At 42.4% G+C, this 26560-nt stretch overlaps 3 protein-coding genes across 3 annotated transcripts in view; 2 read left to right on the plus strand and 1 right to left on the minus strand.

Moving 5' to 3' along the window:
- Window positions 1–1420: 1420 nt before the first annotated feature.
- On the minus strand, window positions 1421–2333 carry LOC119654389 (40S ribosomal protein S26). Its single transcript, XM_038059762.1, has 3 exons — window positions 2252–2333; window positions 1721–1898; window positions 1421–1629 (listed from the first exon to the last, which is right to left on the minus strand). Exons 1-3 carry the CDS (start codon window positions 2252–2254, stop codon window positions 1463–1465), a joined length of 348 nt encoding a protein of 115 aa, XP_037915690.1. The 5' UTR covers window positions 2255–2333; the 3' UTR covers window positions 1421–1462.
- Window positions 2334–2731: 398 nt separating this feature from the next.
- The window catches only part of LOC119653728 (inositol polyphosphate multikinase), a 40557-nt gene continuing 16728 nt past the window's right edge, over window positions 2732–26560 (plus strand). The window contains exon 1 of the mRNA XM_038058636.1: window positions 2732–2922. The gene's annotated coding sequence lies outside the window, so the exon portion shown is untranslated. The remainder of the gene's footprint in view (window positions 2923–26560) is intronic.
- Window positions 3338–26206, plus strand: LOC119653729 (hydroxyacyl-coenzyme A dehydrogenase, mitochondrial-like). The gene is made up of 3 exons (XM_038058638.1): window positions 3338–3664; window positions 25158–25433; window positions 25505–26206. The coding sequence occupies exons 1-3, from the start codon at window positions 3551–3553 to the stop codon at window positions 26045–26047; spliced, it is 933 nt and encodes a 310-aa protein (XP_037914566.1). The 5' UTR covers window positions 3338–3550; the 3' UTR covers window positions 26048–26206.

The following is a 26560-nucleotide window of genomic DNA, read 5'->3' on the forward strand; positions in this document are numbered from 1 at the left end:
AAATGCCCGAGCGGCGCGGACTCCTGGTGCGAATGGCAAAAAGCTGCAGCTGCTAATGCATTGGATTCGTTCAAACACACGTATTGTGCTCTTCCCAAGGATGTTTTGGATGCAATCAAGCCTATCTACGAAGATCTGAGCAAAGATGCCCTCCTGGAACGATGTGTCGGAGGCTGCACGCAGAACAACAATGAGAGTTTGAACCAACTTATTTGGAAAATCTCACCGAAGCACTTGAGTGGAACCTCTGTCGTCGTTGAAATTGCAGCTTATGTGGCAGCCAGTGTCTTCAATGAAGATTCGTTTGCTTTACTCACCTTCATGCAAGACATGGAAATCAGTTGTGGATCAAGCGCTCATGACTGGGCGCGATCCACTGACTCCATACGCATAAGCCGAGCAGAGCAGGAAGCTGAACGACAAACCAAAAAAGGCAGGATTCTTCGTAGGCAGGAGCAAAAAAATGCATTAGACATCATCGATGATAGCAACATCCTCTATGGACCTGGCATTGATGACTCAGTGTGAGGTATGTCGATAAAATTCGCTTATAAACGTTTTAACTAGATTTTTTTGTGATCAAAACTTTAAAGCGTTTTTCCCACAACTCACGTTTTCAAAGTCGGTGCCCCTGATAACTCCAAAACTACTGCACCGATCCTTTTGAAATTTTAAACACTATTTCTGTACATCATTTACATGGTAACGCTGTCGAGTTTTTTTTTTTTTATTCATAATTTTGATTTTGCAATAACAAATTAGCCGATTTTTTTCCACAAAATTGTGTTTTTCACTTTAAAGTGTTCGACAAAATGAAAAAAATTTGGGAAAAAAAAAACTCGACAGCGTTACCTGGGGAAAACTATTATCTAACGAATGAACTTTGATTTTTTGATTTCAGATGATCCAGCACCAAGTTATGAGGGGCACCGCAATTCAATTTTTTTTCGAGACACGTCCGAACAATTGCTGCCATTGCCGTATTTTTTAATATTTCTTTGTAAAAATTTGATGAAACATTCTTCGAATGTCATACTTTAATGTACCATTGGTTGAGTAAATAAATTTTAACTGTGTCGTTAGAAAAAAATCACAAAAACATGGCTTTTTTTGTACGATTTGACCTTACCCCCCCCCCCCCCCCCCCCCCCCCCCTTAAGATTTGCGGACTTCAGAAGCTATTAAAAGTCTACAAAGGGATAATTGACCAGTGTCGAGGTCACATTGGCATCTAGAAACCGCAAACCTGCTGATCCCCCATCGCAACCCCACCCAGTTTCCTCCAACTTTCATCAAATTCACATCTGCTTGCGTGGGACCGGAGCAAGGACGATTTAGACGCGGAATTCAGGTGCCTGCGAAACCTAATTTCCATTCCAAAACAGAAACGAAATTCCTTCTTCACAAAAAAACAACTCACTTCATATATTTTACGGTTTTTTATTGTTGGATTCTCATAAAATTACTTCCTTGCTTGATTCGACTGGCGAGCCATATCCTTAGGGAAGGTCCTCAATGGTGGGGTCCGGATTCGCCTGGCTTCCTTTGACCTGTTACGCACGACTTTCGAGTGAATGGCGCACGACACACAGTAGTGTAGTTTAGCGTACAATTTTGGTAGAATGTAAGCTGAAATGAGTAGAAAATTCAGTCAATATGACGGCACCAATCGAAGGAACGAATGACAACACATCGCCATTGATATGGACTGGATACTTACATGAGTACACTGAAGCCTCGGTGATATCACGAACAGCCGCAGCTTCAACAATGTTCCTGATCACGAACTTCTTGATAGCCTTGTCCTTTGGGACGCAGCGAGCGCAATTTGTGCATCGCACGGGCTTCACATGGCCACGATTGTGTTTGCAGCGTCCTCCGTTGCGGCGTTTCTTAGTCTGTCAATTACATGGGAAATTCGTGATTAGTCTTAAGTTACAAGCCATTGTTTTAGTTGTGTTTCTTAGAGTATTTTCGACATTAATTAAAACGCGTTTATCTCAGAATTTGAAGCAAAAAGCACAGTTCCCTAGTTGCCGACGATCACCAAGTTAACCTGTTCGACAAACGTCAAAAAGTGTGCGACATGAGGTGGCACCAAATTAAGGATTTATGGCCAAAACATACTAATATTCCATTATTATTTTATGTAGCACGATTTGCACCGTTCATTAGTTACACATTTGAACTACAAACACCTAAGAAAACCCGGCAATTTTCGACAAATTAAGAAATTGTTATTCGAACCTACCATGTTGATGGAATTACTTTACCGAAAAGAACGGAAGTTGAAATACTGGCAGGGTTGTCCATTCCTAATTTGATTCGCTGAAATGGAACACGTGTGAAGTTAGGAGCAGTGAACTGTAATCAAATGGAGATTTTCACCAGAAGTTTTTGAGTTTAAACGAGTATTTACTTTAAAATATTTATTCAATTAAATTACAAGATACCAGTATAGTTCAGTCAATGAACTGCCTAATTGGAAATTGTGTTTACGAAGTTCCTACCTGGATATCAAAATATTCTGTACAGCTACCTGTGCCGTAACGAATAAATCTTTGCTAATGAAGTTTTGGAATACAAACGCCCATATAAATAGCACTCAATGTTATTTTGATTAATTAAATGAGTCTCTGTGTGGAATAAACACGAAACAACCATTTCGTGACTGGTGCCGACCCCCTTAAGCAAAACAGATGGTGACAGCACCCAACCTGCCGCTCTACTACTTCGTTGGTGTTAAAGGATGTACTTTCTAAACTGCTCCCCGGAGGAAGGGGCGCACGTATACGCAAAAATTGCGAAAAGAACTGTCAGAATCCTTCCAAAGGAGACGTAGTTCACCGTTTTCCTACTGTCGTGTATTAAAAAGTGGTGAATCATTCATAATTGCCCTTGAAATGCTGTGAGAAGGCTCTGGTGAGTATTTTTCTGTTTGTGCTTAAGAAGGGAGAATAAGTCAGACCACAGCACACCGTGCGAGGATGTTGCATTTCGGGAATGCATTTGGGAACAAGGAACTTGATCCTCAGGAATACATTCTGGTACCAATTTCCAGGAGAATTTTAAAACGGTTCTTATTCCCACATCAAAGAGAAGTAACTTGAAAATCCATCAACCGTACTTGACCCAAATCAATGACTTGGGGCGGTATCAAGCTAAAAATGGCTAGAACCCCTTACATGCCTGCAAGGCAGAGTGCCCACGTGCCTGCAGGTTGCACCTTTGCGACAAATCTTTGGTGTTTAGCCGGAAAAGTGAGCCAGATGTCAACGTTTCTGACAGAAGCTAAGTGAAAAGTGCTAGAGTGCGAGGCGAATCAGTAGTAGACGACTAGTATCGAAAGTGTGGCTTCCGATCCGGTCGGTGCGGCATTGTGGAGTGTCACAAGTTTTGCGTGTCCACTTATCAGTGTGTACGGTGTTTAGAACTGTTTCGTATTCGTGGCGGTTCGCGGTGAAGAGGAGCTTGATAAGCAACACTCCCTCGGTAATTAAGTGTATTCGTTCGGTGTCTTTCAAAGTTTCTGGAGTGCTACTGCGGTAAAATGGCATCGACTGTGTTGCAAACTTTCGTTCGTAAGATGTCCTCATCGGCGGCGAAGGAGATTAAACACGTAACAATCATCGGAGGCGGCCTGATGGGATCGGGAATCGCTCAGGTAATTCACTTAGTGCATTTCCAGTAATTTAAGTTTGATTATGAAACCGCCCCTGCCCTTGTTGTTTTGCAAGAGTTCAGAGAGTCCACAGCAGGGGTCAAAGTACACGCCTACCAGGGCCTTTGCCGGCTTCCCGCTACCGTGTCACCTTGCAGGTCTTCCGAAAATAATGCTTCGAGATGTGTGTGTTTATCTCGGCATGCTGCGTAAAGTTATTATCTATTTGGCTGAGCAAAGACGAGCAATCAAGCAAGAAAATTGAGTCTCGACGTCACGTTTTGATACTTTGATGCTGGGCTCTTACAGGAGTGCATAGCGTTTATTTTTAGCCCCGGACTTTGTTGGAAAACAAATTGATTGCACTTTGGACTTTGCTAGATGATCGCAAGGTTAATAACTTAGTGTTTCCTTCAGGGATCTTTATTTAGATATAAATAGCTGAGATAGCGCTGCGGGGGTAACATAGATTCTAATCAGCCCTGGGATTATAAATGGTTCTAACTGGGAGATATTCTAAGGACTCACCCAACGCAGACGTTGCGAGATATTCGTTTTTATTCATTATGAGGCAGATAATACCTCGTCAATTATCTAGCATTGATTCATTGCCATGAACTTTGAGCATTAGCTGATCTGCTTGGTATAGTTCGCGGTCTCCATATTCGACCATTTATGCTCTAATTCTCACCACATACCGCGTCATTGTTGGCTTATAATCATAGTCGTTTCAATATTTTTTTAAGGTTTTGTCTGAAACAAAACCTTATTAGAATCGAGTCGATGCCTGTCTTTTTTTTTTAAAGGAGGTGGAAATCTTCAAAAGACTCTGGCATGGGCACGCTAGACTGTGGGATTTTTACCCACTAAAGCCACCCCCGACTCCCCCTTACCCCGTGTAACCACCTTTAGGTATTACATCACGGGGCGGGGTTAGTTTACTTTAGCTAGGTCTGCTTTCGTCTTCCCGCGGGGTTCGTAACCCCGCCTTCCTCACTTCTTCTGCTTTCTCAGTTTCTCCTGGATTACTGCGATCATGGAATTGATCGCATCCCAGACTTCCTGACAAGCTACCATTCTCCGGACAAAATTTTCCGGTGATAGCACTTCACCTAGGGTTTCCTCTAGGTTCTTTCTTTTGTCAAAGGGGCCGAGACAGAAAGCAAAGTCTTTAACTGATTTACAAGAATTGTTTATTTCACGTTTTTAAACACGGAACATATTGTGGTCCATATCGGTCGGCGTCTCGAACTCGACTCTTTGCTACCCATCGTTGTGGTCGCGATTGCTCGTTTGTCACAGTTCGGCCACTCCTGACAAATCGGACTCCTGGCCGGGCACGTTCCCCCGGGTCTTCTTCGTTGTCGCTCCCATCGGTATCGTTGTCGAGGAAAGGTGCAGCTGTGCACTACGGTTTAAGATGTTCGGCGTGGAACACCGAATTAAAGCGCCTTTGTCGACGTTGGAGACCTTCGATATCTTCAACGACGTATCGGTCGAACCTTAAGACTTTCGAAATTATTAGGTTGTTGCAAATGAAATGTCGGATATTTGAGTAAAATTTCAAAAAACTATAACTTTTATGAAAATTAATTTTATTAGTCAAAATAAGAACCAGCAGCTTCAATGCACTTCTCCCAACGAGATACAAGGGCATTTATTCTAGTTTCGTAAAAGTCTGGGTTTCTAGAGCTAAGAAATTCTTCAAAGGCACTTTTGACAGCTACTTCATTGCTGAATTGTTTCCCCGCCAAAAAGTGATCCAAATGCTTAAAAAAGTGGTAGTCGGTTGGCGAGAGGTCGGGTGAATATGGTGGATGAGGAAACATGAGGTCGGGCGTTATCATGGAGCAGTATCACTCCATCTCTGTTGACCAATCTAGGCCGCTGAACACGTAATTTCTCGTGCATTTCATCAAGTTGGGCACAATATTTCTCTGCATTAATTGTTTCACCACGCTCCAAAAACGAATAATGAATAATTCCAGATGCAGACCACCAAACAGTTACCATTACCTTCTTCGGGTGAAGGCTCGGTTTTGGCATGTGTTGTGGAGGCTGATCGGCATCTAGCCATTGCGCTGATCTGCGACGGTTGTCGTACAATATCCACTTTTCATCGCATGTCACTATTCTGCGCAAAAAGGGATTGTTCCTGTTGCGGTTGAGTAAAGAACTGGATATTTCCATTCGCAGCGCCATGTTTTGCTCGTTGAGTTCATGCGGAACCCACTTATCAAGCTTCTTCACCTTTCCAAGCTGTTGTAAGTGCCGAGATACTGTCGAATAGTGTACGCCTATTTTCTCTGCAATGTCACGAATCGATGATCGGGGATCAGATTCCACTATCAAACGCAACTCGTCGTTGTCGATCGATGGTCCTGGTTGTCCATGAGGTTCACTTTGGAGGGTCATGTCGCCTGATCGGAATTTTTCGAACCACCGCTGTGTCGTTCGTTCGTTTGCTGCGTCAGCTCCAAATGCTCTGCAAATGTTTCTGGTTGCCTCCGCTGCGTTGTGACCAAGTTTAAATTCATATAGAAAAAGTAGACGTTTTTGACTCCCTTCCATGCTTTTTTCTTTGAGTTTTACTTGGAACTTCAATGACGATTGAAACTGAAATGACTCCTTGATCGAACGAACGACTATTTATACTCAATTATCCCATACCACCAGAGCCACCTTGCGGCAGTTTTAAACATTAAAATCATAACTAACTTCACTTCATTGAAAAATCCGACATTTCATTTGCAACAACCTAATACATACGGCACTCGATATCGCGGCTCCAGCTTTCGAGAAAACCCCGTCGAAGGAGCAACGTTGGTAATCACGACCAGATCACCCTCCTGATATTGAGAAGGCTTCTTGCGCTGCCTATTGAATCGCTGCTTCCATTTTGCCTGCTCGGCTTCAATCGCTTTAGTTGCCCTTTCCCGTCGGATATCGATACTTTCTTGTGAATCGTTCGTTTCATCGTGGATGGCTTGTACGAGACGGTTATGAACAACGTCCCGCAATCGAAAATCGAATATGAGATCGTTCGGACTATATTTGGTCGTTGCATTTGTATTGGTGTTCAAAGTCCACTGGATGTCGCGGATAGCTGTGTCCCAATCTGAATCGCTTACACAGCTGGCTCGAAGACATTTGCAAACCGTTTGATTAATTCTTTCAATTGAGCCGTTGGCTCGAGGTGTTCGAACAGCTGTTTGAATGTGTTGGATCCCGTTTAATTTACAGTATTCGGCAAAGTTGTGAGAAGTGAAAGCCGTGCCTCGATCGGTAACGACAATAGCTGGTAGCCCAAAATACGAAGTCAATTCATTCAACGCTCGTATTACTGGCTGGGTGTTTACGCTACGGACGGCTTTTAAGACTGTAAATTTAGTAAAAGGATCGGTGATTCCCAGGATATATTGATTTCCTCGTGACGTCTTCGGCAGTGATCCTACATGATCCAGGTGCAATCGCATGAAGGGAATAGGTTTCACAGTGTCGATGTATAGCTGCCCTTCGGCCTTCCCTGTCACCGTCTTATTGTACACGCATTCCATGCATGCTAATATATATGATTTGACATATTTTCTCATTTTCGGGAACCAAAAATCATTCCTCAATCGATCTAAAGTTTTCTCCGCAGCAAAGTGTCCCATGTCATCGTGGTACGTACGCACTACTCTCCATCGCATTGCCGTCGGTACAATGAATCTCAACTGATCGTCAACTTTGCGGTACAAACGGTTATTTTTGTAAACGTATTCGCGTCGAATCTGTGTCGCTTGTTCAGAGCTCATTCCTTGAAGAACTTTGACAATATTTGCTAACTTCATATCCTGCAGCTGGATGGTCGTCAAGAAATCGTGTTCATCGAGTTCCACCTTAAGGACGAGGTCGGCGACGGTCTTGGTTGGGTTTGGAGGCTCTTACGGGTGCTCTGCTCAGAGCGTCTACATGTCGCATGCGGTCAGCTCTTCGATGGATGTATTCACAATCGAATTCCTGAAGACGTAGCCACCATCTAGCAATGTGAGGATGTAACGGCGTTTTATTTTTCGTAGATGTTATTGCAGCACAATCAGTAATGACACGAAACCTCTTTCCGATCAAAAACATTCTGAACCGTTCCAGGCTGTCGACTATGGCTAGAACCTCTAGCTCATGACTGTGATATTTCGCTTCGGTCTCCGAGCACTTCCGACTGAAGTACATGACAGGTTTTAACCCGTTGTCGCTCTCTTGAAGTAACACTCCAGCAATTCCATTCGAACTCACGTCCGTGTGGACTTCGTGCTGTCGCTTGACGTCGTAGATCTCTAAAATCGGTGGATGATAAAGAGTTCTTCGTAAGGTATCGAATGCTTCCTGTTCAAGAAATGTCCATATAAATGGTTCCGCATCCTTCGTTTTCAGCAATCGAGTTAACGGTAAAGCTATCTGAGCATATCCTTGAACGAATCGTCAAAAGAAACTAGTTAGTCCAAGAAACCGTCGAACCTCGGTTCGATTACTAGGTGTTGGGAATTTCTGGATTGCATCGGTTTTCACTTCACCGGATAGAAGACCTTCCTTAGTGATTCGATGTCCCAAAAAGGATACTTCGGTCGCTAAAAATGTACATTTCTTTATATTTAATGTCATACCGATTTCCGCTAATATTCCTAAGAACTCATCCAACGCTTCCAAGCCTTCTTTGATATTTCGTCAACATAAGATACTACTCGTCGTTTCATTCTCGATGTGATTTTTCGGATTTCTCTTTGGAATTTGAATGGAGCGTTGGTCAATCCAAATGGAGTTACGTTGAATTCATATTGGCCTATATGAGTGGCGAAAGCCGTATACTTTTTCGATGATTCGGCAATCGGGATTTGGTAATATCCTGAAATGAAATCCAGCGTAGTAAAGAAGGAATTTCCGGCCAATTGTGCCACTTGCTCTTCCACACTGGGAACTGGGAATGGTTCCTTCACTGTAATCGCGTTTAATGCTCGATAATCGATACAAAGCCGGTCTGTACCATCTGATTCCGCGACCAGTATGACCGGAGATGAATATTCCGACTCGCTCGGTCGAATTATTCCAGCTTTCAGTAGCTCGTCGATCATTTCTTCCACTTTCAATCGCCTCGCGAACGGAACCTTGTAAGGCTTTCGACTGACTGGTTTGCTGGTTGTAACACGGATTTCCATTTCGGTGGAATTTGAACGACCGATCGTTGATAAATTAGTAGAAAAACACTTATGCCATTTTTCCAATACTTCAGACAGTTGTTCTTTATCGATTGATGATATTGGTCCGGTTCGTATGTTCTCGAATTCCGATTTCATTTTAAATTCACGACCACGAATTGTGCAGCACCTACCTTCTTGCAGTAGAATATCGGTTCCAATGAGTATCGGCTTATCCATCTGCTCGTCGTCTACGATATACAAAACTCCCTCCAGTATCACGTCGTCAATTCTGATTGTTGCAATTATTTTCTTATTGCAAAGGTATACAGCTCCACCGAACCCTTTAAGTTGTTGTGCTGGCTCGAATTGTTTAATCTGTCCAATTCGTTGAGCCTCAGACTGTCTGATCAAAGAACAGCTACTTGCTGAGTCCACAATACACTCAAATTCATCGTCGCCTATTTCCACTGTCTTCGTTAGCAATTTGTTGTCTGTGTGTTGTGCTATACGATTTATTGTCTCTCGGCGGTTGGCTTCTGTTCGCGCGGCTGTCGGGCAGTCATTCTGCGCATGGCCAGTTCTATTGTATTTCACGCATCGTGGTCTTCGTTGCGGCTTCGGACAGTTCAACGGCAAATGCCCTTTTTCGAAACAATTGTAACATAGCCTCGAGTTTTGATTTGCAGCATTCAGCAGCGGCGGCGATCGGAGTATATTCGTTCGTTCACCCCGAACGCTATTGGAACTATCGTTCGTTCCCGGATCGTTCGCTACAAATCGTCGTATGGCCACTAGCATTTCGCTCGGCGTGTTGAAATGCATCGTGGCTATGGCAGTTTGTAATGGTTTCATACAAAGCCCTCGTCGTATGTAATACACGATCGTTTCGTCGTCAAGCTTCGCCCGTCGTCCCATTGCGCAGACGCGGAAAAAATATTCTTCGGTTGTTTCGTTGTGTGCGCGACGGCTGCTAGCGAGCCGCTGTCGCATATCTTCTGTCGTAAATCGACTGGGGAAATCTGCAATTAGCGCTTTGGAGAATTCTTCCCACGTTGCAAACGTCGTTTGCAATCCGTCAATCCATCGTTTCGCCGGGCCTTTCAACTTAGCCTGAGCGGCAAACAGAACGAGGTATTCCTCCCAGTGATATACCTGAGCCAATTTTTCAATTCGGTCGATGAATTGTTCGGCTGATGGGGACACATCCTCGAGCGGGTCAAATGTCGGCAGAATCCCGATAACATCTCGTGGTTGAAATACGTATTCCGCGGTCGGTTGACGAGTTGACGTCATCGTCTCGTTGCGCCGTCGTAGTGTCGGCTCGATATCGCCGAAAGCCGTTGAATGAGTCGGTGCGGTAATATTGAATGGTGTGCGTTGATGATGGGCTTCGGCAATAGCATCGTCGTCCTGGGGTAGGACAGCTGATGGAACGGGTGGAACAGGTGGTTCGGGTGGTACACCAACTTGGCCATTTTTAATGGCCGCCATTATTGACGCCACATTTTCCACCAAAGCGGAAACCGTCTGTCGAAGGTCGTCGTCATTGTCCTCGATTTCGTTGTCGGACAATTCGATTTCATCGCTACCTTCACTGTCGATCAACCGCTTCACTAAATCCGGTTTTCGCCCGGCCGATCTCAACTCCTGGTCGCGCAGCAACTTCCGTAATACCGGGCACGTTAAATCTGCGATTGCGAATTTTTGTCGCGGCATTTTGCATTCACCGAAACCGAAAAGGAAGATCCCACTTCTGATCTGTCAAAGGGGCCGAGACAGAAAGCAAAGTCTTTAACTGATTTACAAGAATTGTTTATTTCACGTTTTTAAACACGGAACATATTGTGGTCCATATCGGTCGGCGTCCCGAACTCGACTCTTTGCTACCCATCGTTGTGGTCGCGATTGCTCGTTTGTGACACAGGTATTGACGGTATCGTCCATGGCCGGTGAAAAACTGGGTGAGATTATAAATGATCTCCCCATGCTTTCTCTCCAGCCACTCCCTGATGGAAGGGACGAACCTGTAAGTCCAACGACCCTTTTCTGACTGGTCCCATCGTTGTTGCCATCTGCTTCTCTCTCTTTCGGCTTTTTTCATCTACGATAAGGGAGAGATGAACCTGGTGTTATAAATATTCATCATTTCGGTTGCCAGGATGTCAATTGGTATCATTCCCGAGATGACGAACGCTGCATCATCTGAGATGGTCCTGAACGCAGAACACACCCTTAATGCTGTTCTTCTGTAAACCGTACTCAGTTTATATGCATTGCCTAAAACCTGCAGCGCGTTTCCCCAAACTGGGACTGCATACAGCATTATAGAACTCACCACCCTGGCTATGAGCAGCCTGCAAGTATGCTGCGGTTCTCCTACGTTTGGCATCATCTGTGCGAGAGCCATACTCGTGATGAATGCTTTTTTACAAGTATGCTCTATGTGCTGCTTAAAATTGAGTTTTCCGTCTATCATCACCCCCAAGTATTTGATGGCCGGCTTGGAAGTGATGATACGATTCCCGATTCTAATGTACGCGTAATTTCTTTTGCAACGCTTAGTGATGAGGACCGCTTCCATCTTTTCCTCAGCGAGTGCCAGTCCAGCACTCTCTAGCCAAGCCTTAACAGCACTGATTGCTTCGTTTGAGTACAACTCAGCATCCTCGAGATGCTTTGCGACCACAACCAGTGCTATGTCTTCGGTGTAACCCACCACTGTGGCCTCCTCCGGAACCGGAAAGTTAAGCACATCATTGTACATGATGTTCCACAGTAGTGGGCCCAGTACAGAGCCCTGTGCGACACCCGCGGAGACAACGTACTCCATGGGTCCATCACCGGTATTATACCACAGTGTTAGCTCATGCAAATAGCTATCTGTAATAGCGGCAAGTTTGAGGTCCTTATTCGGTATGCCGTCCAGACTCCGGGCTTTATTGTCGCCTATTCGACTGCAGATCTCCAGCAGCTCGTCCCTGGTGACTGGTGGAATCGGCGTCACATTGTTAGTACCCCGCTCTTGTTGGGGAAATAACCCCTGGATTATTTTTAACAAGAGCATAGGGCGCGTGATCTGCGGAGATGATCGACCTCTGAATCGCCCTGTCACGATTTTATAGGCGCTATCCCACGGATTTATGTCCGCTTCCAAACAGAGCTCCTTGAAACATTCCCTCTTACTCCGCTGGATGACGAGCTTGAGGTTCTTGCGAGCTCCCCTATAGGCATGCTCCTTTTGCCCTTGATCCATCCTACCTATCGCTCTCTGAGCCGTTCGTCTGGCTCTGTGGCAAATCGATCGAAGACTGGCAAATTCACTATTCCACCAATAATTGGGTCTTCTAGTGGAGAATGAGCATCTCCTGGGCATCGACGCGTTACATGCCTTAGAGATGCTTTGTGTAACAGGGAGAGCTCTATCCGTGGAGGTGTCTGCTTTGCTAGGCAGGTCCAGCCACACTTCCATGAATGTTTGCTCATCCATCGCTTTTGCAGACCATCTTGGTGTTGTTTTGGATTTCGGCTTCCGGGGTGCGGGTATCCTGCCTTGTGGTTCCGTGCTTAGTTCAAAGGTGATTGCCTGGTGGTCGCTGTACGTGAAGTCCTCGCTAACTTTCCAGGACATGTCACGTGCCAGCGCAGGGCTGACAGAAGTCAAATCTACAATCGAACCAGTTCCCCCTTTCCGATAAGTGTTTACATCACCTTCGTTGGCCAGAACTGCATCGCACTGGGCAAATGCTTCTAATAAGTACCGCCCCCTGGCGTTAGTCTTTTTGCTGCCCCACTCGATAGCCCACGCATTAAAGTCACCGGCTATCATCCTTGGACCTCGTCCCGTTGTGTCGTGAACAAGATCATCTAACAGTTCTTGAAACTCAGGAAGTGTGAGGCTCGGTGGAGCGTAGCAGCTGTATACGAATATACCGCCGCCTGACGCATGCTATATTGTATGGCTTGACGACCGCACGCCCATATCGCCGCTCCACCAGTCGAATCTGTGACCCATACACCACCGTAGAGATTTCTGTACGGTTCACTAATTATAGCAACCTCCATCGCGGATTCGTAAGTGGTCTACGCAAGCAAATCTTATGCGACCCTGCAATGATTAAGGTTTATTTGTATTAACCTCATTTTTTCACTGCACTTCCTAAATTCCGGGCATTTACCACTTCCGGGAATATGTCGGTTATCCCGTCCTTCCTTTCCTTCCTTTTTTTCACAGAATGTGGTCATATGGAATATCAAACGAAAAGGCTCATTTAGGACTTTTCGAAACTGGCTTCATATTTGATATTGGGTGAAACATAGGGGAGGGAGGGCTCAAAATATGACCCCCAAAAAGTGTAACAGGTCTCGTTCTCAGAACCTATCCAACCGAAAAATCTGAAAAAAATCACAGTGGTGCATCTCTACTAAATCTAGGCGTTAAAATTCATCCAGTTCTGCATAAATAAAGTTAATAATAGTATATTTTCACATTTTAGAAATTTTTTGTGAATTTCGTGCACTCTACAACCTGTATGACATCATCATGCACGTAGGCATATAGTATATGCGTGCTAATGAACTTTGCGGGTAGTGCCTAATTCTGATAGATATAAGAAGTAAATCGGAAATATGGGAACGATCAATTTATATACGTGCGTATATGTGTACAGTATTCGGAAATAAGCAGTTTGTTTGTTTAGAGTGAGGATAATATCTATGGCTGTAATATGTACGTATATCTTGTAGTTTGGAAGAGAGTGAATGAATGAATGATGAAGGAATAGGAAGGATTTGTAGCTATATAGGAATAAAAAACTGGGGGTTGAAGTTTCTTACATAAGATGAACACAAAACCTTTATACCCGAAGCGCGACCTTCCGGTATTCCGACTTGTTTGTGTCTGGAGCCAAATACCTTTGTGTCCTTAACAATGATAATTTTCTTCCATTGGCTGCGAAGATTAGTCGGTGATGCCTCGGTCCAGGGTATCTGATAGTTGTCGTTACTGCGTTAAAGAGTACTTTGTTCTGAATCTTATCAGCGTTTACTCTTACCTAATTATCAAAGGAGATATGAAGTTGTGACGTTAATTGGAACTCAGAACACGATGCCAAGCAAAAGGTGATTCACGTCTATATTTTGGGTCTGATATTTATGAACGCCGAGAAGTGGCGACTTTGGTTTATCTTCATCAATTTGTTTGTAGACAATCCTTTTTTTCGGACAAATCTGGTATTCCCAAGGACCATATTTCGTGATCCTGTTACGTTGTTGAGTGGTCCACAATCTGGTATTATTGGCACCCTCATGCCAGTTACTTTGCCGCTAATACAGTCTATATATTCTGAGGTCCTAGTAAGAGGCTCATTCTTTTGGCTGGTTAGGCAGTCTTCGTTATCAGAGCGATACATGACAATGGAAAATGTCATCTGCTGTCTCGAGGTGAAATTGCGAAGGAATTTGAACCCCAAGTCTGACGGGGTTGTACTCTGCTATATACAGGGTGCGGCAGCATAACTTCCTTTTTTCAAAACTCAATAAAAACTATTGTATGCATCGGAAAATATTTATTTATTTTTTATAGTGTAGGTACATGTCTAAATTTTTATTTACATTATTTTGAAGATCAAATCTGTTAGGTGACGTCCCCCATTCTCCATACATTGCGTAAACCGATTTCTGGCGTTTGTCATGACTCTTGTTAGCATAGCAGGTGTTATGTTTGCAATTTCTTCTTGGATGTTGGTCTTCAAATCTTGTAGGGTTCTTGGACGGTTCACATAAACACGAGATTTCAAAAAATCACAAGGGGACAGATCGGGAGAGCGTGCCGGCCATTCCAAATTGCCTCTAATTGAGATAAGGCGCTCTGGAAAGTGTTCCCTCAAAACAGCCATCGATGCTCTTGAAGTGTGTGCTGTTGCACCGTCTTGTTGGAACCAAATGTCCCCCAAATCCAAATTTTCTAGCCGTGGGAAAAAAAAATTCTGTAGCATGTTTACATACCGGTCCGAATTCACTGTTACTGTAACCTCATTTTCCTCAAAAAACCAGGGACCAATAATTCCAGCTGAGGAAATTGCACACCACACTGTGACTTTGGGTGGATGCAAAGGCTTTTATGCAATTCTCGAGGGTTGGTGTCAGCCCAGTAGCGCATGTTTTGTTTGTTAACCGACCCACACAAATGAAAATGGGCTTCATCGTCAAAAAAAAAAACAATAGCACCCTCGGGAACGACATCAAGAAGAAGCTCACACGCGTTCATCCGAGAATTGAAGTCACGTTCTGAAAGTTCCTGCACTATCGCCATCTTATAGGGATGAAAATGAAGATCATCACGAAGAATTCTTCTCACAGAACGATCGGATAGTCCAAGGGCAGAAGTGTTTGCGCGCAGAACGCCGTGGCGATCGCAACATTGACGCTCTCACTACTTCAATGTTCTCAGGTGATCTAACGGGCCGAGGGACTCCAGTTCTTCCTTTTGTCGCACTTGCAGTTTGTCTGAATGTAGTGACCCATGTAACAATTGATTTGCGGTCTGGGACGGGAGCCAACGGGGCTAAATTAAAGCGATTCCGAAATGCACGCTGTGTTGCAATAACCGAACATCCGCTTGAAAAGTAAACCTCAACGGCAAGGCACGCTCCTCATAATTCCAACGCATGATGGCGACTGAACCGTGTCGGGACAAAATTTTACAGTATCCCCTCTTGAACGAGACCACTAGCGCTCCGCTATGACATCAACTAACTGAGTGGCGCGCATTTTAAAAAAGGAAGTTATGCTGCCGCACCCTGTATATAGGAATAAGTTTCCGCCCTTTTTTTAGCCTAAGTTAAGGTTTATTTAAACAATTAAATATTACATGATAAAATTTAATGTGAAGTATGTACCATTGGAAGCGACAACTTTACTCCATTTTTCAGGCAGCATACGTATTTCTCTGATGAAAAATTTGTGTTCGTTTACCAAGTTTGCGATGTTTTCGTAAGAAGTGAACCGCTCTCCAGTAAGGGCTGACTGCATTGATTGGAAAAGATTGTAATCCTAAGGTGCATTATCTGGAGAATATGGTGGGTTGGGCAAGATTTCTCAATTCACTCGTTCTAAATAGTTCTGGATTGGTTTAGCAACGTGTGGCCTGGGGTTATCATGCACAACATGAGTCTATCATGTTTACCGTCCCATACCGGCCGTTTTTCTTTGAGAGCTTGATTTAAATGTATTAGCTGCAGTCGGTGACGATCGCCAGTGATAGTCTCAAACGATTTAAGGGGGTCATCCCGTGTGAAGGCGGTTTTTTTTGGCTTTTTTTTTTTTTAAAAAATTGGGAAGTACTCGATAAAGATACAAATACGAATTTGTCACAATAGATTTATTAATATCTTGTGCATGCATACTAATTTTTCCAGCCCAATGGCATAGTTCGTTATTGAAATACATAGCAATTTATACCCCCATCTTCAAAAAAAGGTGTTTATCTGCTGCCACGCTAGACGGCGCTGCGCTCATCTTAAAGAAAGAAAAGTAAACGGCATTCTAACGTGCAGACTTAACTGCAGTCCGCAAACTAGGATTATTAAAAATATTAACAAGTCGGGAAACCGGAAGCTGGACGCTTCAGGTACGAAAGGTTTTGTGCATTTCTAAGTACGTAGCACGTAATATATTCATATATTATGTGAGAGTATTCACTTTCGGATGATATTGACATTCATAGTCTTCAACTTTCAAAGAAGCAATAAATTTGAGGTATTATAACTTTGTTAGTAATAGTGCAATTTCCACCAAACTTGGTAAGATCATGCTCTATATTATAACCTATATCACTGCAAAATTTCATGGTAGTTCATCCTAACTTAAGGGGGTTTCTAACCAATTACAAAAAATTGTAGTAACATACTATTATTAACTTTATTTAAACAGATATCGGCATGGAAGGTATTTCGGAGCCCAGGCACCACCATATAGTGGCAGCCTCCTGATTTTTCGGTTTGGTAGTTTCTGAGAATGGCTCCCTTAAAGAAGTGATCACTTTTAACCCCCCGCGCTCCCTACCCTTCCAACGAATGTCAAAACTAAGATCGGCTTTGAAAAGTACTAATCGAGACCTTTAATTTGATACCCCACATGACTATATTTGATGAAAAAAAATGTTACACCGCCCTTTTGCATGTACGGGGACCCCCCCCTTAAATTCGACGTAAAAGGATGTAATTCACTCTATGCGTGAGCGTTCACAGTTTCCACCTTTCTACCAAATTTGGTGTCAATCGCTATAACCGTCTCCGAGAAAAATGCAGACAGACAGTAAACCGATTTTAATAAGGTTTTTGATGCCGTGTTGAAATTTTTTTTTTGTGAATTTTGGTGTTTTTTCACGGGTTCTTCAATGAATAAAAAAAAACTACTAAATGAATTGCAATTATCCTAGTTTGCGGACCGTAAAAATATGTTCTGAATAAGACCTGAAAATTTCAAAGAATTTCGTTGGATAGATTTTGGGCTATGGTGGCAGCCGATTTTCAACATGCAGTTTCGAGAAAAACGCATTTAAAAAGTAGTACCTAGTCGAGTAAACTTAGGTTTCTTCAAGAAACACATATATAGCCTTGGCTTCAATTCTTGTCCATTTAGCGAGTCAGTCGAACGTCATTCGGATCGATAAATTCGCGCTTTATTACGGCGATCGACATAAATCTGACATGTTACTTATCACGTGTTTAACACTATAATTTCCGAACGACTCCGAATATCAAAAAATCACTTTGCCCATATATTCTACACTATATCTAGATACAATTGATGCCAAAACAAAATCGATTCCGCGGATCCGACACACGGAATGACCCCCTTAAGGAGCTCATAGTAGATGACACCCATTTTATCGCATCAGATGCACAACATCACCTTTGAAGCATGGATTTTTTTTATGTAGATGGAACTGATTCACCTGGCAACCCCCTATCTTTTTGAAGCTTAGGGTTATCATATTAGATCCATTTTTAATCACCAGTGACGATGCGATGTAGAAAACCTTTTCTTTTGTGCCGTTCAAGAAGTATCTCGCACGTCACCAAACATCCCTCTCTATCCCATCACGTGCAAACGTTTATCGACGGTTGATCTGTCAACATCCAACTTTTTGGACAAATCATCAAGGATTTGACATGCATTTTCATCCAATAATTCTTGCAGTTGAGTATCTTCGATTTTTTTCGGTGCCACGTGTTCTTTATCAATCATGTGCAAATTGCCACTTCGGAATCATCGGAATCACCATTTACAAGTTGTATTTGATGGAGCGTGATCACCGTAAATATTGCTTTGAGAGGTAGTAATGAAATATGACTTCCAGTTAATGCTTTTTTTTCGAACGATGACTTTTTTGATGCCAGATAAAAAACGATGTTTACACTTTAAACGAATGTCAACTACTGCAATCACATACACTTTCAAATCAAAATATAGCACTAGAGCAAACACGTAAATAGTATCAGCAAAGACACCTATTTTACGAGGGCGAAAACTTATTCTCATACCCAATACTATTCCTCGCCGTTATCGTTGGTGTTCTTCTTCAACTACGCATGAATTTGCTGTTGTTTGCTTACAGCCAGTTATGGACGTTAGACAAAAAACTCTGGGAGAAGAAGCATGCAGGGTCAGGCGTAAGACAAATACACCACTCCATTTACCGGACCTCCTCAGTGCACGTCATTTTGTCTGTTATTTGGAGGCGTCTGTTAAATGGAGATACCACATATTATTACATCATAATAGGGGGGGAGGGGGACATAAGTAAGGAATATAATAAAAAAGCAATCTTCTTTTTCTTCAGCCTTGGTTCCGTTCACAAGTGGGGTCGGCTCGTCGTGATCGGTTTCGCCATCTGTTTCTATCAAATGCCTGATCTGGATGCAATCACAAGGCTTTTAATTCCTCATCCAGCGTGTCATGTCACCTTTTTTTCGGCCAGCCTTTTGGTCGCTTACCATCAACTTCGTTTCGCGAATTACGTGACCATACCATCGGAGACGCCTCTCTCGCAGTTTCTCCACGATCGGTAAAACCCCATATAGTTCGCGGAACGTGATCAAAACGTGTCACGCCACTAGTCCAACGCAATATCTTCGTCCCGATTACCGCAAGACGCCATTCATTGAGGTTTATAGTCGGTCAACACTCAAAACCATAGAGAACGATAGGACGGACGACATTGTGGTAAATTTTAGGTTCGAGACGTCTGTTGATGCATCTATCACAAAAAGGACTAGTTGTGGAACGCCACTTCATCCACGTTGCGTTAATGCGTGAAGCAATTTCATAACACAGTTTCTCTATTGGCTGATAGATCCGAGATATTTAAATCGTTCAGTTTCGGGCAGGTCACTGCTGCTGACAGTGATTGTGCCTGTTCCATGGGGATGCTTGTCCAAAAAATGGTATTTCCCAAGAAATCTGTGGCTTAATAGAGATGGATTAGCTGAGGCCGTAGTAAATATCGTTCATTTGGTTCAGTACATGAGATCTTGGTTAATATTTTAGGCTTGAGAAAGCTCCTGACAAGATGAACTTTACTCAAGTGTTTTTTATTCCAAGTTTCATAAATGCGGCATTTATGAAGTTTGGAACAAAAACACACTCGAGTAAAACTTTACAAAAAATTATCTGCACAAGTCACAGAATGAAATTGATTTTATTCAACGGTTTGTAACCATGGATGTGACTTTGGTTTATCAGTATAATCTTGAAATGTGTCAATAAGCATTTGAGTAGGCTGAGCTTAATTTTTCCACTCCTAAGCGAGCGTAGCCGTAAACATTTTCTAAAATGGTTTTGACACTAGTTTTTAGGATGTCAAAGCAATTTTGTTGATAAACCACCTCAAAACTGGTGAGGCAATAACACATGAATATTATTGGGAAATTTTAGACCATTAGAAATTCCTGATGATTTACTGAAGAAAAATGCCGTTTTTCATAAGATAATATACCTGGTCACAGATGAAGCCTTACAATAATTATATCGTCAAGGGATGTGTGGCGCGGCAGGATACGCGGCATTCATGTTAGAACTCGCCACTCATTTTAGAACTCGCCACAGGAGTGGAGAATTTGCGGTGAGAAAGTGCCGTTGGTGGGGACAGAAAAGACCGCATGGAAATAAGCCGGTCTCTTCTGTCTCCAACCGTGGCGTGTAACACTTGTGAATTGAAAAAAAAACTTGGACTCAAAAGTGTGCGTGTTATTAAATTAGCAAAAAGTTTTTATTTTTAAATATATAAGTAAATAGTTGTCTCTAGCTCCGATTGTATATGAGTGTTGTATTTAAATATTTATTTATTTACCCCTTACTAAATTTCACTGCGTCCTAAAAGAACTATTGTGTCTCTTTACTGGTTCTAGTATACTTTTAGGTTAGGTTAGGTTCATATCTCCCCATGAGCAGCCTTGACTATGCCATTACTACATAGTAAGTTCGGCCAACCGGTTATCTTCCCCTTTCAATGTCGTAGCCATGGACTTATTTCCGACTTCACGGAATGGTTCTGGCTGCTATAACGGCGCCACTGCTCCTGTCCTGGGCAGCTCGCCCGCTGCCTTATTACCTTTTAACCCAATGTTCTTCCCCTATAGTTCCTTTCGAGGTTGAAGGAGGCACATCTGTCTATAGTGTTTTTTTCCGCCTGAAATTGCTGGTGGGTATTCCTTGGACTATCTCTGCCATAAGGGATCCCTAAGTGTACCGGGTAATCAGTTGCTGGTTTAAGCCATATGCTAATGCCACACTCTCCCGCCCCCCCCATTCGCCCCGTTGTTCCAACATGTGTAAAGTTTCTTATCAAAGTGATATCTTGTTCTGATGTTATCCCATAGTATAAGGAATTCGGGATGCCGACTAGAAAGAATATCAAATTTCCTTTGATTTAGGCAGCTCCCTGCCTCACTGATACTCGCGGACCTTCTGAAGATCGCACTCTTTGCCTGTATTTGTATGTGCAGATGAAGAGGAGTCAATCCCAGAAGGGCCTCTAAGGATGCCGTTGTACAGCTTCTCATTGTTCCATTGATACACACGTAAACCAGTCTTTGAAGTTTGTGTAATTCCCTGCCTGTTGTGCTGAGTTCAGTTCTTTTTGCCCAGATTGCCGCCCCATAGGTAATCATTGGCCTTACTATTGCAGTGTATACCCAGTGCAGGTGAGGCCTGGCCGGCTTTAAATTGACAAAATCCAAGTACGAAATGTTGCAGCATTCACCTTCTTCATCAAACAGACATCCTCCGATCCTCGTCTATTCCCAAAATCTTAAAAAGGTCTCTATTGTGAAATATAAATAAAAAATGTATAGGCAAGAGCGGAATTTCTTTCGATTTGTTGAACACTGGCTAAGAAACCTCCTTCCTGGGATGCGTGCAGTGGTTTTGCTGTTTTGTCAAGCCTTTTGGTGAATTTTTTTTTGTGGCACAGAATGATATCGCCACTCAAATAACAATTTTCAGTTGTTGGAAAACGAGGGACTCCCGTAATGCTTGAATAATATCGCTTTCTATCTAATCCGTTGATAAAAGTTAACGAGAAACACTACGCCAACTGGCACCAATGTGCTAAGTCATGTTTTTTTTTTGCTGATATCGAGTGTAATATAATTGTTTCGCCATTTTTGTATCATCTTCCAAAAAGAGAATTGCATAACAGTTTTGCCGGGATAATTGGTATCCTTCAGAACTGCTCCGACTTTATTACCAGTCATTAAAGGGTAATGCGTTTGTCTCTATCTCCCACACAGGGATTGCATTAATTGCTATTTATGTTATCATTATCTGTGATTTACGCGCAATCTGAGTCCGAAGTCAAAACGTTCATAAAATTTTCTACGGAAAATATTATCTACTTTTATTCTGTTTACGGTGATAACTAGCTATCAGCTTCTCAAAGCCTTTGAAATTTGTCTCACAGTGTCGGTTTATTGTGATTGAGTTGTTTCGTAAGTCAACTCATCACTGAAATGCCTTCTCCCATTATCTTCTCCAATAAAATTTGAGCATTATCTAATTATAATTTTGGACTTCGAGCTTGCACGATTTTTCTTAGGTGATAACACTGAAAATTGGGTTTTTGAATGTGTTTCGTGCTGAATTTACATTTTAAAGGAACTCCAGATGGAAATATTTAGGTTGGAGAATTAAAAAACCTTGTTGACTCCGGTTATCAAAAGGGTTCAGTGCTTAGACTTAAGCAAAGCAACCGAGATCGGGGCCAACTAACTTTATTTCATATGTCTTGCTAACAATGAGGTTAAACACAAAAGTTAAGATTGTCGGTTTCAATAAAAGTCAGTTTTTACCAAGGTGTTTAGGTTATGAAATTAGCAGATATCACACAGAACTCTGAATGAGGTCTTTATTTTAACTTTTTACTTTTATTCGGAGTGATTCCGTCTATTTTATTTATTTACTTTTCTTTTCTTTCCTTTAAACCATTATTTCAATTTTTTTATTTACAATTTTTATTTTTCTTTGAATTTAATTATAAACGATTCTCTGACTTATTATTTACTAGTGTAAATCCCTTCTCTCCTTCTTAGCCCGTAAAGTTCTTGTAAATTAGGGACATCTTATCATTTTATCTTCAGGTTTAACTTGCCTGCGCGAATCCCCATAGTTGAATATTTTTCAAGATCCGGTCCGGACCCACGCACCGACAAGGAGACAAGATTTTTTGTGAAATGATACGTGAAGAATCAAAGTGTTCGCGTTCGAAAGGGGACGCGACCCAGATTCAGGAAATGCAAGAATTTTCACGCTATCGCATCGGGAACGCGAGATATCGCAGAAAATCGGCCGCTGAAGAGCCCCTTGCAAATCGAAGAAAATTGAAGATTTCCACGACCTCCGGGTCGTAAAATTGGCCAAAAATGCAAAATCATCGGATTCGCATGGGAGATACCGCGTTCGAAAGGGGACGCGGCTCAGATTCAAGAAATGTAAGAACTTTCACGCTACCCCATCGGGAACGCGAGATATCGCAGAAAATCGGCCGCTGGAGAGCCCGTTGAAAATCGAAGAAAATTGAAAATTTCCCCGACCCCCGGGTCGCAACACCCCTTAATACTCCTCAATCCATAAACAAAAACTCCTAATGTGGTTTCCCCACTTAACGGGTATAGTGACTCTCCTTTGAGTTGGAAGTTAATGGTTCACTCAATGAAATATATATTTGTCGTAAAAGACCACGAAAGAGGACGAAAACTTGTGAGTTAGCTAGGGTTTAAGAATTCACTCAAAGAAGGCTAAAAGAAATAGCAATCAGCAAATTCCAAACTTATCTTGCCAGCAACATACTGCCAACAGTGCCCCGGATAAGGAAACTTCACCATTTTTTTTCACACTTCACCACAATAAATAATCATATAACAACCAACAAAATTCTGCCTTTCGTGGGTGAAATAGCAAATTGACATCTGCTTGTTCTGATTTAGAAAGGAAAGCAAAAAGAATCGGATTGTAAGAATAAATACCAGCAAAGCCAAGACTTTCAGTTTGACCGGCAATTGCAGAATGCAAGCCCATTCTTAAAAAATCCGCCAGAATGAAAATGTCCAACTAGTATCTGCCTAGAATCAAATGCTTCCCCAAAATCCATAAAGAAAGCAACGAGATGATAGCAACAGCAAATTCAGCGACCCAAATTTTTGCGAAGGTGCTCCTGAAAGAAGTGAAAAAGTTAGGAGTGAAAATAAATAAATAAAGAATTGTCGACAAATTTTAGATTACAGACTTACTAACCTTCACCGACGGGTCAGTCATGGAGGGCGGATCGGGCGCAGGGGTGTTATCGGGGAATCCGATTATAGAACTGGCTCGATACCTCGAAAATATGGCGACCATATTCCGAGCTTATTGGCAGCAGAAGAATGTCTGCGACAAAAATGGAGGAGTCGCACCATTCGAATTTGTTCCGACATTCGGGCGGCATTATCACCACTAAACAGTTGGTGTGGAGTTGTCATCAGGTGCTGCTGAAACTTGGCCCACTGAATGAAAGATTCCTGATGTGGGTGCCGGGCACTCTAACATCGCTGGTAATGAGAACAGATTGACAGATTGGCTCGCCGAGGGTATGGATCCACAATGGTGGGGTCAGAACCAGCTCTTGGAATCCGACCATCTACTGTCAAGTCTACTCTGAAGGGTGAAATTGCAAGGATTCACGCAGCCGAGTGGAGAAATTTGGGCTCTTGCTGGCAGGCGAAAATCCTTGTGAAAGAGCCTAGGGTCACTAGAGCGGCATTTTTGTTGTCCCTTAAGAAGTGGAACATGAAAACCCTAGTAGGGCTTTTGACGGGACACTGTTCCTTAAATTACCATATGGAAAAGGTTTGGGGTGGTGGTTTCGGTTAAGTGCAGCCAATGTGAGGAGGAGGAGGAGACGGTCTTGCACTTTTTATGCAACTGCAAGGCCTCCTTAGATCTCAAACGAAGACACCTTGGCAAGGTTTTCTTCAATGAAGAATCTGCGTACTCTCTACCTCTGGAGAATGTGCTCAGATTCGCTAAAGCCTACGAACTACGTAGACGGAAAGCCATTGAATAGGCGATTTACGGGGATAGTACAATGCGCCTAACAATGGCCTGAGTGCTCGGAGCTGCGGCTTCCCCCAGTAAACTAAACTAGCTAAACTAGGAGTAAAAATAAGAAAGCACTCAGTGAGAAACAGCAGAGAGGTTATCACCAGACTCAGCGAGGGATACAAACTGGCAGAATGCTGGCATCCTTCACCATAAAGGCAATATTCCTAAGCGTAAGTCCAAAGTTCAAAGAGTGGTTCGCGACACGAAAACTCAGCTGAATGATGAAAGAAGTCTAAGCCCGTGCGAAAGCTTCTACATTTCAAAAATTCCCCTGGAAAAAGAATCGAACGCACAGCTGACAACTTTTCTGCTTTGGTTGAGCTTTTAGAGAACAACTATTAATTAATCTTCTTTACTGGAGCTTAAAAATACACTTAAAGTCTTCCCTGCTTGTCGTAAGAAGTGACTGTAGACTATAGAAAAATGCGGTATGCATGTGGTCTCCACAATTTTTCCCCTTTCATTTCATACTATAGACGGCAAGGTGAACGCAATTTATTACGAGCTATTAAATCTTACATCATAACTCCTTCCTAAAAAGGACACTGTCGATTGCTAATAAATATTAGGGAATCCACAAGTACTTCTTTGAAGTTGTATTTACAAAACTCATTTAATTTTCTTTAGAATATTGCAAATTGACTGTTTCAGTAATATCATGTTAATCACAGTAAATATTTCAGGTCGCAGCCGCTTCAGGATTCGATGTCGCATTGGTTGAAGTCAATGATCAAATAGCTGCAAAGTCTTTGGACAGCATTAAAAAAAGTTTAACTCGTGTTGCACGCAAGCAATTTAAAGAGAATGAAGACGCCCAACAGAAGTACATTGAGGAGACCATTCAACGAATTGATGGAACATCTGATCTTAGCAAATCTGTTAAAGGAACAGATTTGGTCATAGAAGCTATTGTTGAAAACATGAAAATTAAACATGAATTGTTCACCAAAATCGATAGTGTAAGTGTTGTATTGTTTTCGTTGATATAAGCGTGGTGCAGATTGATTTGCAACACTTTTTTCTGCTGCAGGCCGCCCCGCCACATACAATTTTCGCAAGTAACACATCATCGCTACCAATCACTGAAATAGCCTCCGTTACCAAGCGAAAAGATCGCTTCGGTGGATTGCACTTCTTCAATCCAGTGCCTGTTATGCGTCTCTTGGAAGTAATCCGAATCAATGAGACTTCAGATGAGACTTACAAAAAAATGGTGGCATTTGGTGAAGCCATGGGGAAAACATGTATCACATGCAAAGACACACCTGGATTCGTTGTAAATCGTCTTCTAGTACCTTACATGGCTGAAGCAGTTCGTATGTTGGAACGCGGAGATGCTTCCGCTCGAGACATCGATACCGCTATGAAATTGGGAGCTGGCTATCCAATGGGACCGATTGAATTGTCAGATTATGTTGGACTGGATACTACACATCATATTTTGAAGGGATGGAACGAGAAATATCCTAATGATCCTTTGTTCAAGCCAATCAAACTTTTGGACAAGCTTGTTGAAGAGAAGAAGTTTGGAGTGAAATCAGGCGAAGGTTTTTATAAATACAATAAGAAATAAAGCTGGAAATTCACAGCGAACATTGAACGTAGTCAAAAAGCAACACGCATTTACCAACGCCACCCATAATCGTGCGCCCTAGGTGCCTTCGAGATTGATATATTTTTTTAAAACATCTATTTTTTTCCATCTTATAAATAAAAAAAGTCAATGTGAGAATGTTTTTTATTCATAACACCGCCTTGCAAATCAATTCCAGTTACGTTACTCTCGATTGTTCCAACTCTTTATATAACACTCCAAAGAAACTGACATCATTTGTAATGAAATTCAATTTGTTTTGGAGATAAATTTTCTCATTTTCTAGAGTAACTTATCGCAAGTTGCCATTAAACTATCGAGAAAATTGGACTATCTGTGTTATTTCTACATTCCTGGGTCCTTTCATACGAAAGTCATGTTGAGTCTCTGTTTATGCCCATTTATGCGTAATGTTTGAGATTATTGCTCGCCGCCATATAGTCATTCCAACCGTCTTATTCTTAAGTTTGAGCAAGCGGGAGAGAGGCCTCT

Source organism: Hermetia illucens, chromosome 4 (assembly GCF_905115235.1).
Source record: "Hermetia illucens chromosome 4, iHerIll2.2.curated.20191125, whole genome shotgun sequence".
Lineage (NCBI taxonomy): Eukaryota > Metazoa > Arthropoda > Insecta > Diptera > Stratiomyidae > Hermetia > Hermetia illucens.

Bases quoted from the DNA above. Each gene is read 5' to 3' on its own strand.
- LOC119654389 (XM_038059762.1), bottom strand. The intron at 1,630-1,720 runs GTAAGTATCCAG...TACTCATTTCAG, and splicing joins CGAGGCTTCAGTGTACTCAT to CTTACATTCTACCAAAATTG.
- LOC119653729 (XM_038058638.1), top strand. From the start codon at position 3,551: ATGGCATCGACTGTGTTGCAAACTTTCGTTCGTAAGATGTCCTCATCG. The intron at 3,665-25,157 runs GTAATTCACTTA...TAAATATTTCAG, and splicing joins TGGGATCGGGAATCGCTCAG to GTCGCAGCCGCTTCAGGATT. The intron at 25,434-25,504 runs GTAAGTGTTGTA...TTTCTGCTGCAG, and splicing joins TGTTCACCAAAATCGATAGT to GCCGCCCCGCCACATACAAT.